Genomic DNA, 19,642 nt, shown 5'->3' with positions numbered 1-19,642 from the left:
AAAAAAAAAAATAATAATAATAATAATAATAAAAAAAATATATGAATTTTGTTTGGTTAAAAATATGCGATACAGGTGTAGTAAAATATACAACGAATTTACCAATATTTTCATAAATTATTAAGTGAAAGAGAAACTTCTTATATTTTTAAACTAAACCATAGCATGTTTTAGGTATAGGTATGTGTTTATACTTTATTACAATGTGTTTTCGGCAAAAACAAAATCATTGATTATACGAAATTTAAATATTATAGGAATACTATAAAAAATATAGTATAATATACTATATAGCATCGAGATTTGTGCACCAAGTCTGTAATTACATTAAAAATATGAATTTTTATCTAACAGATTTTCTTGTGCCATTTAGGAAATCGAGATGTTTAATTTGAAATTCCAAATTTGTGAGATACACAAACACGTATAATTTATACAAAAAACTCAATCTACTTTCATTTATAAGATAATATTGTGTTCTTTCTAAAATTCAAAATAATTATTCATTATTTATTAATTATTCATCATAATTATTTGATTTATTTATTTAGCAAAAATATTCGTTTAACTGTTATATAAAAAAATACAAAATATTGTATTATTTACATAAAATATAAATCTGTATCACTGCACGATTTTAATAAGTAGGGATATATTTACATAAAATTGTATACCTCTATAAATAAAACGTATTAGAAAAACCCAACTTTTTCATATTTTAAAAAAATATATAAAGTTATTACATTAAGTTAGTTAATTTAAATTAAGTTACATTGATTTATAGGTACCTATTATTTTAACGAGTCACTTGTATTTGTTATTATTTTTTTCGCATAATTTATATACAAGGAACTTGTTAATTTTATACATAGATAAAGTTTAATATACATTTTTATGACATGTTTACATGTTTATTATAATTCCTTAGTAATTAATGTATTACAAAATTTACTTTTATTATATAAAATATTCAACTAAAAGCTTAAATGTATATTAATAATAAATATAAATAATTTACTTAAAAAATAAAAATATAGCTGTTTTTATTGTAGATTAAACAAATATCAAACTTAAATTAAAGTTGGTATTTTTGTATATATATAATATAATAATATATTATTTTATTATTATTATTACATATTATGTTATAGATTAATGTTAAATTTTAAATTGATTAAAAAATAATTAGGTAAGCTAATCTTAACTTAATTTTATTGAAATATATTAAATGATTTATGTATAAACATTATGTAAAAATATTAAAATTAAGATATTAAAAGACTAACAAAATAAATAAGCCGTAATATGATTAAAAAATAAGCGTCTTAATTTGTAAAAATAAATAATAAAAAACTATTTTCGCTATTATGTATGATGATTGTCATACACTATGTCATTTAGAGGTCCACTTAAATTATTTTTTAAAAAGGTAGTCATTTATCTTTAATTTATATTTTAAAATATCAATCAATAATAATACAATACATAACGAACACTTGTACCAGGCAAATCGATGTGTCGAACCCAAAGTGTGCTTAACACATTGTGTCATAGTCTCTGTATCCGGTGCCAGCTGTACTTGATAAAACATAAATAAATTTAGATAAGAATGATTATTAATATTACATGCTTTAATATAATATGGCTGTATACCCACGAGGTCGTGTACCTATTAATGTGTATTATCTTATACATATTTTTTTATTTGTATTATTTACGCTAAAATATTTTAGAGAAATCTGTACACGCGCATTGGTATAATCAGGAGTTCCATTGAATATTGATAAACTAAAAAATAATAATCACAGTTAAAAATTAAATAATAATTAACAGCTACAAGATCTTCACAATACTCGTATTGGTCTTTTTTCTGGTGGTAAGTTTCATAAAAAATATATTCCTACTATTTTATAATTTATACAATACTTTAAAAAACAAAAATAATAATAATAGCTAGGGGTACCGATAATTATCGACAAATAAACTTGCAGATGAGTGGTGACACGATATTAGATAGGTACAACCGATTAAATACACCTATAATTTATACAAGTTTTATTTTAGTCTAAATAATGGTCGTAAGGGCCTCTTAATTCAAGAAACTTATTGCCTATGGATATAATATAGTGTTGGGCAACGATATTATATTGTGTGTATCGATATCGTTCCGATTTTCCCGATATTGTATCGAATTATATTTCTATAAATGTATTAATAAAATTTGGTATTTGATATTTATTATTGGTACACCAAAATAATATAAATAATATAATAATTCATATTTCCCGGGGACACGTGTACAAACTTTATCAGCTGACAAATATTATTTACTCATTAGTTATTAGTTAATGGTTTATTACACAGCACACACAATACAATTTACTAAAGCTTAGAATCTAAAAATAAAATGTATTTCTAAAAAAATTAAATTTGATATCATAATATATCATACAATTATAGAACGATATTAGTGTCAAAATATGTTACGATATTGATATCGTATCAAATTATCGATATCGTTGCCCATCACTAAATTTTGATGACAATTACTGTAACCCTAGACCAAAAATTTTTGAAAAAAAAAACAGAAAACACGACAATCTCACAATTACTAAGTATAATATATAATAAAACTTACTGTCGTGACAAAGTTTTGTCGCACTACACAACACTTGACACTGAAAACAGTTAACTACTTTTGGTTAGAAACAACTAAAATGTCGATTATTGCAATTATTGGCGACAAAAAATGTTTGCTAGGTCAAACATCTTGAAAATTTATCCAAGGTCTTTTTAAGTTGTTATATTATTAATATTTAAAAATTTTAAGTAACAATTTTTTATAGGCATTTGAAGTTCAAATTTAGAAGAAATTACTTATTATTTAAACAAAGAATATCGATGTTAGTGATTTTGTTATAAATCAAAAACATTATTCGAGGGGACTTAAAATATTCATTTATATAATAAATTTAGTATAGTACAGCAAAGTGGTACTCACTAGTCCTATTGTTTGTTGTTTTGTTTGCGTACCAACCTACTTATATACTAAACAATATACCTATAAATAATGAATAGTATATATTTTATAGTAATTTGATATTACTATGATTTTGTCTTTATAAATTACACTTATTTATAATTTATATATAATTTATTTGTATAAACACCAAGTAGGTATAATAAACAATAAGTTCTCACAAATGTCGGTGGTGGTGACTGGAGAGTGGAGACATATAATATTATAGTATATTATTATTTAGTATTCCCAGGTTTTCCGTACAAACTTTGAGAATAGTATTATCTTATTATGTTATGTGAATAAATTCAAAACCATATTTTGGGTTTTATGAACACAATATTATTTTGGATACTTAAATGGTAGTTTTAATTGCTTTATTTGCCAGCGCTTAAATTGTACTTAGTTTTAATGATTTCCTGAGAAATTTTCAGTTCTCTAAACTCGTATTTTGATACGTCATGTTATGTTTGACATTTTTAGACAAATATCTTTATAGACTTATAATACGCGATTTGTATTGTTGATCTATACTTTCTTTATATTGCAGTGACATAAACTTTTAAAATAAGTAATAAAGGAACTTATACTTATACTTTTGTTTATAGCTTATACATAATATAGGTATCTTATGTATTTATGTTCTTTATGTATAATTAAATAGTTTTTTTTTTAGTTTTTAGTATGAGCGGAGTAAAAGTTATATTTTGAAACTATTTGATGTGAGTTTAAACTTCAACGTCTACTATTTATTTAAGTTTTTATTCATTTTTATAACGGAAAAATTTTATTTATGCGTTTTATTATTTTTATATTTTACCTTTAATCATAATGAAGAGTTAAAAATTATTATTTCATATTTTAGTTTATATATTTTAATTGATTTTAAGTATAATATAAGTAAAATATTTTACCAATGTTTATTATATAAATCATGACTATTTTTTAACATTTTAACCATTTTAACATTTTTCATATTATTATTTTATTGAGAATTTTAAAACTTTAGTTATTACGAAGCATTTAAGGAAACAATTAGAATCAGCTACGAACTGGATATCTTAAACATTGTATTATATTGTAATTTCTTAATACGCGTCAGTAATCTTAATATACGAGTGAAGAAAATGTGATACGACGCGCCGTAATTGTCAAGTCGTCTGAAACCAAACATGCATCATGATTTATACTTCGGATTAATATACAAGATAATATTATGTGAAAAAGTGGCACTATCGATAGTACACACCGTTTAAGTGAAGTCTTTTACAACTTAAGTGTTAGCAACCTACTATTATACCAGCGTTATTCGTCAATAAATAATATCATTAGATGTCTTAAAAAAAGCCGAATAATATAATAATGAAAATCTATAATTATCATATAATGTAATAGGTGTGTAGTGTGATTATGTTTTTTTTAGGTAGCTCTAGCTAGTATAAAAATCGTTTTTCACCTTGCCTACTTCTAATATTCATATTATCAATGAATTTATCATTGAAATACAATTTAACAATAATGTTTACAGTTCCCTACTTGATGACGTAGTACAATAATAATATACTTCACAGTATATTATATAGACTTCTGCGATATAATTTTATACATTATTTTTACATATTATAGATCTGCTCTAAGTACGAAATCTAAACGATAATAATTATAATATAATTTCTTATAATCTCACTAGCTTTGATCAGTTTATAAGTTATTACCGGCGTATTGTAGATATGAATGAATAGATTCTAGGTATAATAATTAAAAGCTTAAATTGTATTGAGTAAGACATAATATATGGAAAGTTAGGTAAATTAGATGAATTTCGTGGACATTTGAACAAAAAGACTAAAAAATTCTTTTCAAGTATTTTTAAGATTACATTTTTTGTAAGAACATATCTTATAAGGGATCTTGTATTAAATTGTCAAGTCCTGGCTATTAACATTTAAAATTTCGAGATTATTTTTAATTTTTCGTTAATTTGACAAAATTTATAAAAATTTGAACTTAAAATGCTTGAAAAAAAACGTGTAAAACCGAGTAATTTTTAAGTACATTTATTCAGTCTAAAAAAATTATTTTAAGTAAGTTGAGTCCTTGTTTTAGAAAGGTTGAATAGGTACAAATTGAGTACCTACCATAAACTAATAGCACCATTAAATACCTAATAAAATGTCTAATAAAAATATAAAATTGATTTATATACTATTACTTCAATACTTGCTGAAATTAATTTATTACATCATAACAATAATATGTATTTAAATATATTTAAATCCTAGCCCTGGTAATAAACTAAAATTAATATTACCTTTTTTGATGATCTATATTACAGTTAAATTTTAGATAATTTTATTAAATATTGTATAACGGAAATTTTGCTTGAATCAAATAATGAATCATTGAATTTAAATTTAGCACATTTGTTACAGTTAAGTTAACTGAGTTAACCACTTGACATCTAATAAACAGTAGAGTGGCGCCCACCTTTTTTGTTTTGTTTTTTCTTGTTATTTTGGATAGTACTGGGAATTTTTTAGTTTTGATCCACTAAATTTCTAACTAGATTCAATTTTCTTACAAAAACCACATAAAAGTTGAAATTCAAAGCACTTTTATCACTCCAAAAAGTAGTGATAAATAGTAAAAAAATACACATTGTTATTTAATCAATATCTACATTCATTAGTCAGCTAAGATTCTAAAAATAACTGTTATTTTTTAATAGCAATGAAGTAACTATTAATTTTATCAACATTTTACATTACATTTTTTTTATTAATAAGAACAAATAATGTAAAATCTTAATTTATATTATTATATATTTTGCTATTTATGTATTAAAATAATGTACTTTAGTGTACCTGTTAATGAATTGAGAGTTGACACATTGGGTGTTGTCATATTGTTGAATTGAAGTGTCAGCAAACTGAGCATGGGCAGTTTCTTACATAATAATTATTTGAATAATTAATGTATTAATCATATTAGGTTTATATTTTTATCATTATTAGGTATTAATATTTGTATTATGTCAAATTAGGTATACAAGTAATTGAAACAACCATTATTATTAAAAATAATTACAAAAAAAATTAAATATTATTAAATAAATATTACTATACAAGGTGATTCATTAACCAAATAACAGTCATTTTTTCAAAGTTATTAACGTCATAGAAAATACATTTCTTACATCATTTACTTTCAAAATAAAACAACATTTTTAATATCTTTTTGTTTATTCTATATTTTTTGAATCAAAAAAATTTAAATTTGAATGAGTAATTTTTGAGTTATAAGCAGGGTTGAGATTTTATAGCATTTGCATATTTCTTATGAAGTGCTTAAGAAATAGTAGAGTAAGCTAAAAATGTGTTTCATGACACAAAGAACTCAAATTAAAAATTTTATTTTGCATATTTTTGGATTTTAGTGATTTTTTTGTACTTTTAGAGATGTTTTGCATTTCAACCTGTTTTTGAATCAAAATTCATAACATTTTATGAAATTATATTTTGGTAAATATGTTAAAATTGTTGTCAGTCAAATTGTCAAGTAAATTGTAAATGTATAGATTAAGTAAATATAGACCGATTACGCTGATGTGACTCAATGAACGGCGTACAATTATAGCGATAAGTCGATAATATATAGGTATAATATAATATTTTGTATTAGATATTTGGTTATCTGCTAATTTTGTTTGGTTTTTTTTGTCTATTTCTACTGTGATTATTTGATGATTATCAACGAACAACCATTAAATGCGTTGTATAGTCAATTCATTTTATACAGTCCAGGTAATTTTTTTTTACAGCCCTTCAGGATTCTGATCAGTGACTAAATGGCTTCAAAGCTTAAGTAACTACCTATAATAATTTGTAAATGATTAAAAAAGTTATAAATTAGTTTAATAAAATTTTTTTTTTTGTATATTTTGTTGTTTTTATTACATATTTTTAGCCCAAATGTATGCAATTTTATGTGCTATAAAATCCCCACTCTGATTATAAGTACTTAAAGTTTAGGCAAACAAAGTGGAGTAGTAGAATACCCAGCAAAATGTTGATCTAACTTCAAAAACGAATTGTATTAATTTAAATTTGTATGTATTACAATATCTCTAAAATAACAATAAAAATATTAAAAAATATTTGATTTGAAATTAAGTAAAAAAAAAATTTCATGAATGTTAATAGTTTTTAAAATATTGAGTGTTCAGAGACAAAATAATTAATCCTGTATAATATAATCCAAAATTAAATTAAATTAAACAACCCTTAACATTTTAACAAATTATTAAAATGATAAAATATGGGTGAAACTTAAAAAAATTATAATAATAATAATAATAATTGTGTGTACAATTCAATTTCTTAAATTTGCATTTATAGATAAAATATTTTCTCGTCATGTTATTAACACAATATAATTTAATTGGAAGAAAATATTATAACAAAAAGGCCAATTTTAAAACATAAATTTGTGATCATCTGGATTCAAAAAACTATTAATGTCATTCTTAATTATTTTTCAGTGTATTATTATAAAAACCCATGCATAAAAGAGCTATCAAGAAGTTAGCTATGTCTATATAACCAAAATAAAAGATAAAATTAATTAATAATTCAACATTACAGAGTAAAAATGATAGTTAACACAAAGAACAAATATAACCATAAAATTTACATGTCAAAAAATATTTATTTTATAACTTATTTCTAATTAATTACTGTATAACATAATTAAAACTTAACTAAACCGGTAGTGGGCATATGCTCTGTTTGCTTCACATTGTTTATGCAAATCCAATTTCTTTTTCACAACTTTTCCCTAAAAATACATATGATATATAAAGTTATAAAGTGTATCAAGGTAATAATTTCATTAAAATTTTTAATTCAATGTTTTGATCAAATGTAAATGTTATTAAATTTTTATTTATTAGTCACATAGTTCAAAATTTAAATTGAAAATATATCTTACATCATTATTGGATGCATTGATTAATTCTTTAGCCATAAAATCAGCAAAATGTATGGATTTGTCTTTTTCACGTCCACAATGTACAAACCATCTCATTGCATAAAATGTGGATTCTTTATCTGTTATTGGAACTGGAACCTTAAATAAAAATCATTGATAATATTGAATATAATTATACTATTGAAATTCAAAATTTCAAGATACAAGGAACAAGTTAAATAGTGTTATCACTTTCTGAATTTGAATATCATTGATTAAAATAAAATTAGAGATTATACAACTATATAAGACAAAAGTATAGGAATAAAATCAAAAAGAAAGAGTAGTAAATAATATAGAAGACTAAAAAAATTGTTAAATACACTTAAAATATTAATAGAATAATGATAAATTGTTTTGTTTCATAGTAAAAATAGATCAAACCTGGTAAAAAGATCCTCCTCGTTTTACTGCAGTTAATTTCAAAAGTGGTTTGCAGTTAGCAATTGCTTTTTTCAATATAACTACAGGATCTATAATAATTGAATCTTTTTTCTCAGGATCAGTTTCTCTGTTATACTTCTCTAATTGAATCTTTTTTATTTTTTCAAAGGTCTATAAAAATAAAATTAAGCAAATATATTTTTAATTGATTATACAAAATTAATAACTTTAATCTATACTTGCACAAAAAAAGTACAATAAGCAATTTTGATTACCTAAATATAAAGTGACGAGAATAACAGAATTGGGAAATCTAGTAATGTTATTTATATAATAGTATTCAACATCAATATAAAATACAAATTTAAAATCGACATTGTTACAATTTAGGAGAGTGTTGACTCTGACTATTAGGTAAAGTGGATTGTATACTATATGCAGGAAGAAGAAAGGGTTTAGCAGCAGTAAAATTGAATGAAGTATTATTATGTACCGGGTGATTCATTCAACTTAATACATTTATTTAAATAATCTTATGTTAAATACATCATTCTATATAATAGCTATATTGGATGAGTGAATTATAATACAATTTGAGTCATACTTCTCAACACTTTGGACTTATTCCTCTAAAATTTTATGGTAGATAAATTTCATTGGCAAATCATATATTTCATACAGTGCAAAACCAAAGTATACTTTATTATTTTGACAGAAAAGTATGATTAGAAAAGAATATTGTTATACTTATATCTTAATATATGGCAAAAATTCAGTTAAAATGTATTTGAAGAATTTAATAAATTAATTAAAATGGTTTTTTTTTGATAAATTAATTTTTTTCTTCCTTAGACGAGTATATGTTTAAGGTTATTCAAAATATTGACATTATTGATGACTAGTTTTTAAATACAACTTGAAAGGTGAGCTATCATCGTAATTTTACAGTGACATACATTTATATTTTTATCTTAGATAATATAAAAGTGTGTTACTATAATGAGGTTATTTAGGTACTTACACTTACAAAACACTACGGAAATGAAGAGACACTAGTCATTGTTAGTGTTCTTAATCTATATTAAATATATATTACATTTAATTGGTTCTACATTATAGCTGTCCATTCTCAATTTTATCAAAGTTATTAATATATTTGAAATGATGTTGAATATTATTAAATACTCTAAGTCTAGCTCTATTATTATAATTCATAAATAATAAACTTTTATTACATACTTTTTCCAAGACTCCCCTGGCTAATTTTTTTTGTCCTTTTATAAGCATATAGTTTATAAATTTTCTGAAAAAAAAAAACAAAATATATATGGTTCCTTTGAGAATATATTGATAAATAAACATAATTGGTATAAAAATGTATAGCCTAAGTAATTGGACAAGTTAAATAAAATAGCTTAAATTAATATAAAATAACAATAATAATTAATCTTTACTAAAGGTTTCGATTTTTGAAATTAAAAAAAAAAAAAACATTTTTTTGTGATTTTTCGGAAACAAAAAAGAATATTTTGTTGTATACAGTTTTTAATCGATCATTAATGATTTTACAAAACATTTAAATTCAAATATTGTGTTATTTGACAGTTAATTGCACTAAAAGTATTGAAAAAAAATATAACGGATAAGTAGTTTTAAAATTTTGTTTTGGCTTTTACTAATTGAAAAACTGTTTCTCTTCTTTAATACATTACAATAATCAATTAATACTTACTGAACTACTGGATCATGGAATATGGAACACGTTTCATTACTTTTAGCTGCTTTAAATGGAATCAGTTTGTAATTATCAATCATCCCAGACTCATAAATGTTATCTAATTCTTGTTTTTTGTAGACTGGTTCGGAATAATGCGGTGGATATACACTATATTTAGCTGCTGATAATTGTGGAAACGCTTGAAATCTTAAAAAAAAAAAAAATCAAAACTGTCATTAAAGCTTACCAATAGTAAATTAAGCATGAGAATATTCTAAGTATTAATAAAAAATATGATTTGGTTTACTATCGCCTCGCTTCTATACATAATTAAAATTATAACATGGTTCAGCCCACATAACACATTTAATTTAGTTTCAAGCAGATAATGTGTTATATTCATTGCACAATGTACAATATAAGATTTCAGAAAAGAAAGTACATTAAGTAATACTAAATACAGAATGTCAAATTATCAAAGATGATAAAATATTTATGATATTTTAATGGATGTATAATTTTGTTTTAAATGTCTAATGAACAATCATCAAATACTGATTGTATCAACACTAAATCTACCAAATACACCTAAGATTAATCTTAGGTTATACCTGCGAAAAATATCATGTTTATTGTGCTGTTCAATTCTAAAGATTTTCTCCCGTTGTTCACTGTGAGATGTTGACATTCAAATTATAATGTAGTGGATGCGGTATTATCATAGAATATTATGACTCAACGAGAGTACGAGAACGTCGGAATTTAAAAAATCTATCTCAGAAGTCTTGTACAGGTACAATTTATCAGAAGAATCTAGACACGTTGTCGAGTGTCGACTGCAGGCTTAAAAAGTTAAAACACGGTCGGCGTCTAAACGTTGCAGGGAAACCGTACTCAACTGCGGGAATTGTATGTATTATAATACAACTCGTGTAGAGTTTATTGAACGTACCTAACGTGTAACGATCAGATACGTCATTTGAACACTCGGAGTTTAAGTCAATAGACGCGAGACGGTCAATAATAATATTACATTATCTGTGACAGCCACAGAGCTTGTGGATTATTTCGTACGATATAATCGAATCAAAACAAACACTTACCCGTGTTTAACGGTACTGCCGATCCTCAAGTATTTAGCGAACAACGCCATGGTTAATATTATATCAGGCGCGGCCCCAAAAACTTTTGTACTTGAAGAAATTTTGAGATTTTTTCACAGGAGCCGAATGCCGGAACGCGAAACCTTCGCTACTGATAGCGTTACCGACCGTCGACGTTATCACGACGATAACGCGAATAGCACATGCGGGTCGTTGAGTCCGCTAGATCGGGCTGTCTCGATCGAAATGTTCGCGCGACCGTCGTCCGTTGTGAATATTTCTAATACCGAAACGACGACGAAAAACGCTAACACTAGCGGCGTAATTTCAATCTTATTCACTGGGCGTGGTGGTAAAAACGACGGGTACGCATTTAAGCAAAAACAGCGATTGGATTTGGAAAAATCGAGTAAAAAAATTAGTTAGATATACACTTATATATAGTTATACTTATTAAAGGTAGGCAAGTTACCAAATGAAAGAAAAAAAACGGTACTCTCCTGTTATACGAGACTACAGCTATTTTCGCGACTGCCTCCCAAGACCACTTCCATTATAATATAAGACTACCGCAGTTGGTTTGTGAAACACCACAATACTGTTATCTAAGACTACCAAAATTTGCACACTTTCCTCTATTATCACAGACTACCTTATTAGTTTTATTTAATATTTATATTTGTATAATGCATTAATGCACCTGCATATTTAGTTCTTTGATATTTTTTTAATCGGTAGGTATTGTTGGGATGGCTATATTCGAATTATATATATAAAAAAAGGATTTAAATACCCAGTAATCATTTGTTAGGCATGACTATTACACAACACACGCTACATAATATGTGGCACACGGTCACTAAAAACAATAAAATAATAATTATAATAAATAGAAAAATAATAGTGGTAAAAAATGGTAAATCCACAAATAAAATAATAAATAATGAAAAAAATGTAACAATATTAGTGTCGTATAATCATTTTAGATGTTTCTACATCAAAAAACTTTTATATCATAAATATTGTTCTAATGTTCTCTATTATGAATACCGATGTGTTAAAATGGCTGTAACATAAATTTGTGGATATCGTACAGCTAAATGTGGTAGTCGCGATAAAGGAGGTAGTCTTGGGCGGTAGTCACGAAAATAGCCGTAGTCTCGTATAACAGGAAAGTACCAAAAAACCTTGAGATAGTTGGGAAAGTCAACGTTGGGAACGTAAATAGTGAAAGTTAACAATTTATTGAACTATTTAAGTTCAAAGTTCATATGTAAGAAAGTATTAATTTAACCAGGTTAAAAAAAAATAGACAGTCGATCGGTTATTAATAATTATTTCTTTATAATTATACCATAACTATATTATGGAAACCCTATATAAATCACATTCACACACAGTGGTCGTTCAATTTCCTATAATTTTAAATAATAATTAAATATTTTGTTAAAAACACATCTACTCGATTTCCATTGTTATTACTTATTACACACAGCACACTAGAGGTATAGTGACTAAGTAATAATAAGTATATACGTTTATTATATGTTTATGTTAACTCACTTAATTAATAATAATTAAATGCACATTGATTTAGGTACTTGCTCCTTATTAAACTGTATTACCTAAATTTTAACAGTACAGATTCTTAACATAGATGTTTGGGTTGTTTTGACAAAATTTGAAATACAGGTCTGAAATGATATCCAATAATAATAGGTAACTATTTTATTTTTTGTAACCAATGATAACCCTATACAAATAAAAAATATTGTTGATGAGCCCCTTTAAAATGCAACATTTCACAAATTGGCTTCGAGGTGTATATATCTTTGGATTACCTATACTGTTAGGTATGTTCTTAATTTTAGAACCATGAGCGCGATAAACCGGGTTGTGGATCGCTTACCCAGTACACACACATAATAATACACAAACATTGATTATCTAATTAGATAAGATAATGAATTATATATAACTATTTAAGGCAAGAAACGTGTAATTAAGATTGATGTTATAAAAAGCGTTTTTGATGTATTTGGTGAATTCTGATATTTGATATTTCCACACACACATAAGTTACTAAAAATTTTAATAACCCTACCAGCTACTACCACAATTGGCGAACGGTCCGTGGAGATCAGACGACTTAACTCTGATAAACTTGTTGCTTAGTTCATTATATAGTTTAACTACTTGGTTCATTTATCAAAACATTAAAATAAACACTAATGAAGTTATAAATGAGATGAATACGAAAACTAGGTATAGGTAGTTAAGTTCTGTTTGAAATATAGTTGATTTCTTTTTAAGAATTATTCAATTATATTTCTTTTGTTTATTTGTTTATTTTTCAAATGTTAGAATTTTTTTAGTTTAATGGTGTTATTTGCATTAAACAACTTCATATTAGTGTTTTACAATTTAAATTCATTCTAACTATAGAACAATACTCAATAGTCAATATACACGTATGTACACATTTGTAAATTATAAGCTATTAACAACTTTTAGAGGCTTCGCCCGTAAAGCCCCTTATTTAAGTGTACTATAGGCTTATAACATCCCCTCATTGACAATTCCTGCAGGGCATACCACTGTGTGCTAGGTATTTAAACTATAGGTAAGTTTTCAGTCTCCACACACATGTGATGACAAACACAACGTTAAAATTAAGTAGGTAGGTATAATATAGTCACGCCTATCAAATTTTTAATTGACAATATAATATAGTAGTATACATTTTTACGTATACCTGATAGCTAATATTAAACCAGTGGATTTTAGACTTGCGTATTTCATTTTATAATAATTAGGTAATTGAGAATATTATGTAGATATATTAAATATGAAATATTTAACTTAAATTATTTGAACAATCATAGTTAATAAGCATCTATTCAGTTTGACAATATTTTTCCATTAGTCCTATGTCGACATAATATTCCGAGCATTTTATGTGGTTCCAAGCAAGTACTTCGGTTTCATTATGTCTCCTTTCAATCTCAAACGGTGTATTAGTGGTTTTCAATACTTCTAAATAAAAATGTTCTAATATTTCATTTGATATTCCAATATGTTCTGTTAAAAATAATAATGGATAAATATATAAAAAATAAAAGCATAATATATTTGTTTTATTTAGGAAATATAAAGTAACATTTTTTGACAATAATATTATTATAATGTAATTTGAATACAATATTAAATGTGTACAAACGAATCTTATAAATTATACGTACGATTGTAGAAGTAGGCAGATAAATGATAAAAAGGTATCAATTAAATATAATTACGTTATTAATTATTGTGTTTGATTGTTAAAATATAATATACAGAGTGTCTCACGGAGATCTGACAAATGAAATAATGAAATAACTTTTGTTCTAATTAATATTTTTATAAAATTTCTTTTAAATATAAGTCAATAGGCACTTGCGCTACATTTTTAGTATACATTTTTTATTTTTTAATACAGAAAATAAAAAACTTGAAAATTGATTAAAAAAAATTAAAAAATATTCAAAATAGCCAATTTGTAAATCTGATTTTTAAAAAAATTTTGATGGTAAAAACATTTTTTTAAGTTCAATGGCTGATTTTTTACAATTTTTTTTAATATCAATATTCTCGTTAGGTAAATTACGATCTAGTTTATGTTAGATAAACATTATAATTTCAAAAAATTTAATTTTTTTAAAAAATATTTTATTCAAATATTTTTAAATAGGTGCATGTGCATGTTAAAATCTAACTATTTTTTTATTATTTTACATAAAATAGATCGTAATTTACTTAACGAGAATATTTATATTTAAAAAAATTGTAAAAAATCAGCCACTGGACTTAAATAAATGTTTTATCTACATTTTTTTTAATTAGATTCACAAATTGGCTATTTTCGAATATTTTGGAAAAATTTTTATCAAATTTTTAGTTTTTTATTTTCAGTACTAAAAAATAAAAAATGTATACTAAAAATGTATCGCAAGTGTCTATAAATTATATTAAACATTTTTTTTTTTAATATTGATTAGAACAAAAGTTATTTCATTTGTCAAATCTTCGTAAGACACCCCGTATTTGAATAACATTTTTTTTTTAATAATAAATAGGTAGGAAAGATATTTACCTTTTTATAGTGCACAAGTAAAATATTTTATTAATTGTTAAGTCATATTGATTTTTAATAAAAATAACCTATATAATCTTTTAGCATCCATTTAGAACATAAATAAAATTAAGTCTATTACAGTTATAGTATTACCTAATTGTTGATTATTTGTTTCGTCTGTCTGTGTTGCTTTGTCTATTTTTATGCACATTTTAGGTTTTCCAATCCCAAATACTAACGCGTTAGAATTATCATAAATCATGTCTTCTTCTTCAAATGTCATTGCCTTCAGTTTATTATCAATCAATGAATCATTTAGGTCAGGCACCCATCGATCAGTGGGTTCGAATGATCCAAAAAAATTCTGTTCAACGAAATTGTAAGATCTTTTTATGTATACATATATACGAGTAATTCTAAATAATATATCAATGTGCCACGACAACACTCAATTTACTCGTTTTTGGACTTGATTAATATTTTGAGAATTATTGTAAGGTTGGGCTAAGGGTTATAGTTTAAATTAATCTTTGATTATTTAAATTCTAACTATATCTAATATAATATTTAGGTTCTTAATCAGCAACAATTTATAATAAAACTTACTAAAATGTTTATATTATTTTGTAGTCTGAAAATAATTTTTTTTATAAATTGATAATTTTACTAAAGTTGATATTAGTTTAATGTGTCACGTTTAAGTTCTAGGTATACCGAATACGCCGGTATACAAATTACAAAATATATACTTAGGCAAAATTAGTTGCTGAATTACCGTATATAAAAGCAAAAAGAATATAAATAATACATATAGTAGTAGGGAGTATGAAATAGCCGGTTCTAGATACCATCCGCTTCACCATCTCGCCAACCGCTCATGGCCCCAAGCCCTTTAACCTCTTCCCCGCCCCCAAATTTCTAGTCTATGTACGTCACGCCGATGGTTCCCTACCCATCCTCCGGCTATATACGTCATTAGCGCGTCATAAGGGCAGACATACGTGGGGTTCCCTACCGATGGGTAGGGAACCATGTGAGGGGAATGGGACCAGGGTGGGCCCCGTGACGTAAATAGGCTGAGAAGTTGTGGACGGGGGAGAGGTTAGAGAGCTTGGGGCCACGAGTGGTGGACGGGGTAGTGAAGCGAAGGGTATCTAGAACCGGCTATTTCATACTACTCATAGTTTTATTAATTTTTATTTAAGTTGTCACTAAAATGTATGCCTTACTATATGAAAAAATTAAGTTCATAACATAATGTTCATTATTACATATTTATTAGCAGTTAAAATAAAATAAATACATTTTAAAATACGTATTATTATTATAACTATAATCATAAATTATTTTTTTTTTTTAACAAAATTCTATATTTGGTCATCTGTTACAATATAGAACAATAAGCTTAAGTGATAACATAATAAACAAAATAAAAATAAAACAAGCCGAAGAGACAGAAGGAAGAGGCCTTTATAAATTATTAATCAATTAATTTAAGCGTTAATCTATTAGTTTACTTACACAGTGTAAAACCAATCTTTTACACATTATAAGAGTGGATTACTATAAATGTTTCTAAGCAGAGACGATCTATCTGTACTATGTAGCCCTTATTACTAATAATATTTTATTATAATATATCTAACCATTTCATTTCGTTGAATAAATTATTATACATTTTAATATTTATATTGATACTAGTAGTAATTTATTTTACAGCTATAGTAGGTATACAATATAGTTTGTTATTAGTTTAACCAGTTTAAGCTTAATCTAAATATGTATTTTAAAAATAATAAAACTAATATATAAGTATAGCTTTATTCAGAACCTAGAGTATTTTATTTTAAAATTAAACTATAAAATGCATATAATATTTTTGATAAAATGTATGCTATTAAAATTGAATTTCCTTATAGTTGGGTATTGAAAATACTGCAAATACTTTAAATAGGTCGATTTTCCTCGGGTAGACGGGATTTTTAGGACATAAATACATAATGGATAATATTGACATACGCATATCATATACCTAGTATCTATCATTTAGATTTTAGAATGATAGTTGATTACCTTTTTTCTTGCGAATTTGACAGTTATGTAAACAGCCGTTGACATCATAATCATTAGCGTAAACATTGCTGCTATCCATGTTATTATATGCATCGTTAGTGGATAACTTACGTTCTGAAAACTCGGCGAAATCCAAGAGAAACTACATGCGACCATTATATTCTTTGCAACACATTAAATAAAAAACAAAAATAAAACGTTTGAAATTGTTTCAACTTGTGTGCACCTAGTTATAATAATATCATAATATTATATTATATCAATATGCGAGACAGTAACAATAATAATTATAAATAGATATTGATTGAAAAAAAATGTGTTTGGATATTGAAATTTTAACCGTATAATATTATTTTACAGTAGCCTTAATACTTTTCTTACGATCGTAAACACCGGGCCCCCGATGAACAGTAATTTCAGTATGATAGAAGGTGGCTTATTCGACATGAACGCCAGATCGGCGCAAAATTCGCTTACACCATAAATGCCGAATATCAATATAACTTCAAAAGTTGTGATCATGAGTATTCCCATGGCAGATCCTATGTCGTCCAAAATTGATATAATCATTTCACCTCCCTATGATAAATGTATGTGTAAGGAATAAGTGGAGACACAATAAATTAATTTATGTAACAACCATAACAATAATAATCGTTCAACGTAGGCCAATAATACACAATAACAATACAAACATATTAGGTAAATAATTTATTACGTTATAATAATTTTAATAATTGTATATGTATTAATAATTGATACGCATCGTTATTATTAATATTAATAAAAATTATTAAAATATATCATGCAGTATAAATATTTAAGTTATATAGGTTGATTCGCCAAGTACGATTCCTCCTATTTTTCATAAATAATGAATTTATTTAAATTCTAATTTTTGGAATTTTGAATAAACTTAAAGACCCCATATTAAAATGATTGAGATTTTTTTACTACTTAAAAAGTGTCTTGTAGCGATACGAACTTGTGTTTTTCAAATTAGAATTTTTCTACCATCAAGTCACTCAAGCTATCGCAATAAATATCTTCCATTATGCTTATTGTGTATTTTTTTTTTGTATATATTGTATAAATTATAGCTTAAAAAAAGGATTATTCATAATTCTTGTAAATTGTTAAATTGATAATTTTATTTGAAAATGTTTATATATTCAATTCAAAGTAAGAATAACTGGTTAAATTACTAGTTTAAAAGTTATTTAACTTTATGTACTAAGGATAATGATACATAATAATATAGGTTTGGAAGATATGGGGTCTATAATTATTTTAAAATGATTGTAATAATTAATATTACATAATCTATAAATTTTATATTTTGTAAAATTATCTAAGTGTATAATACATGCTGGATTAAACATCACACCCATTTTATAATTTCATAAAACTATTTTTAAAAACTATTATCCTATGTATATACATTTTAACAGAAACTACTTCTTCGTAATGTTTGTATTAAAATTTTCAAAATAATCATTAGTTATGATTCATAACAGTTTTAATGAATGGTTCTCATTACAAAAATTGTTTACAGGAAGTTCCAATAGTGTAAATATTTAAAAATATAAATAAATAAAATATACTAATATCTTGGTCTTTTAAAACGATATATTATTATTCGATTTCGAGCAAAGTGTATAAGTTAACTTATCTTTTTGATCACACTTACACACGCTATAGGTTATAAACGATTTATTCTTTAAATATTAATGTAATCCCTTTATGCTAATATTTTATTTATAATAAATATTAATACCTATAATAGTTTGTAAGGTATTATGAGGTATTTTTAGTGGTTTTTTTTTTGCTTTTTTGGGGGGAGGTGGGACAAGTGGCTTTTGAATCACCCACAGCATATTTCTATATAATATGTATACTGATCTATATAATAATATGTAATAAAACACTTACATTAGTCACTGTTACTAACGACAACACGAACATCGTGCAACATAATATACCAGCGCGCATGTTAGATTGTTGGTGGTCATCATTTGGAAAATAAACGTTCCACAAATAAATCACAGGATTCAAGAAGGATAGCTAAGGAAAAACATGAAAATGGACAATTTAAAATTACACACGTAGTTAGGTAGGTGTACATCATTGAGCAATTTAAAAAGATTATACAAACGTTTGTTGAATGTAAAACTAACAAATATTAGGTAATATTGGGTAAACGT

General features: G+C 25.1%; 1 protein-coding gene across 1 annotated transcript; it reads right to left on the bottom strand.

The window, feature by feature from the left end:
- Positions 1 to 7,706: 7,706 nt before the first annotated feature.
- Positions 7,707 to 11,419, bottom strand: LOC132927297 (small ribosomal subunit protein uS7m). Its single transcript, XM_060991807.1, has 6 exons — positions 11,252 to 11,419; positions 10,164 to 10,355; positions 9,671 to 9,734; positions 8,432 to 8,602; positions 8,009 to 8,146; positions 7,707 to 7,855 (listed from the first exon to the last, which is right to left on the bottom strand). Exons 1-6 carry the CDS (start codon positions 11,299 to 11,301, stop codon positions 7,775 to 7,777), a joined length of 696 nt encoding a protein of 231 aa, XP_060847790.1. The 5' UTR covers positions 11,302 to 11,419; the 3' UTR covers positions 7,707 to 7,774.
- Positions 11,420 to 19,642: the final 8,223 nt, after the last annotated feature.

The sequence above is a fragment of the Rhopalosiphum padi genome, chromosome 3 (genome assembly GCF_020882245.1).
Source record: "Rhopalosiphum padi isolate XX-2018 chromosome 3, ASM2088224v1, whole genome shotgun sequence".
NCBI lineage: Eukaryota > Metazoa > Arthropoda > Insecta > Hemiptera > Aphididae > Rhopalosiphum > Rhopalosiphum padi.
Note: the sequence above shows the minus strand (reverse complement) of the source record. Positions and strands in the feature narration are given on the sequence as shown.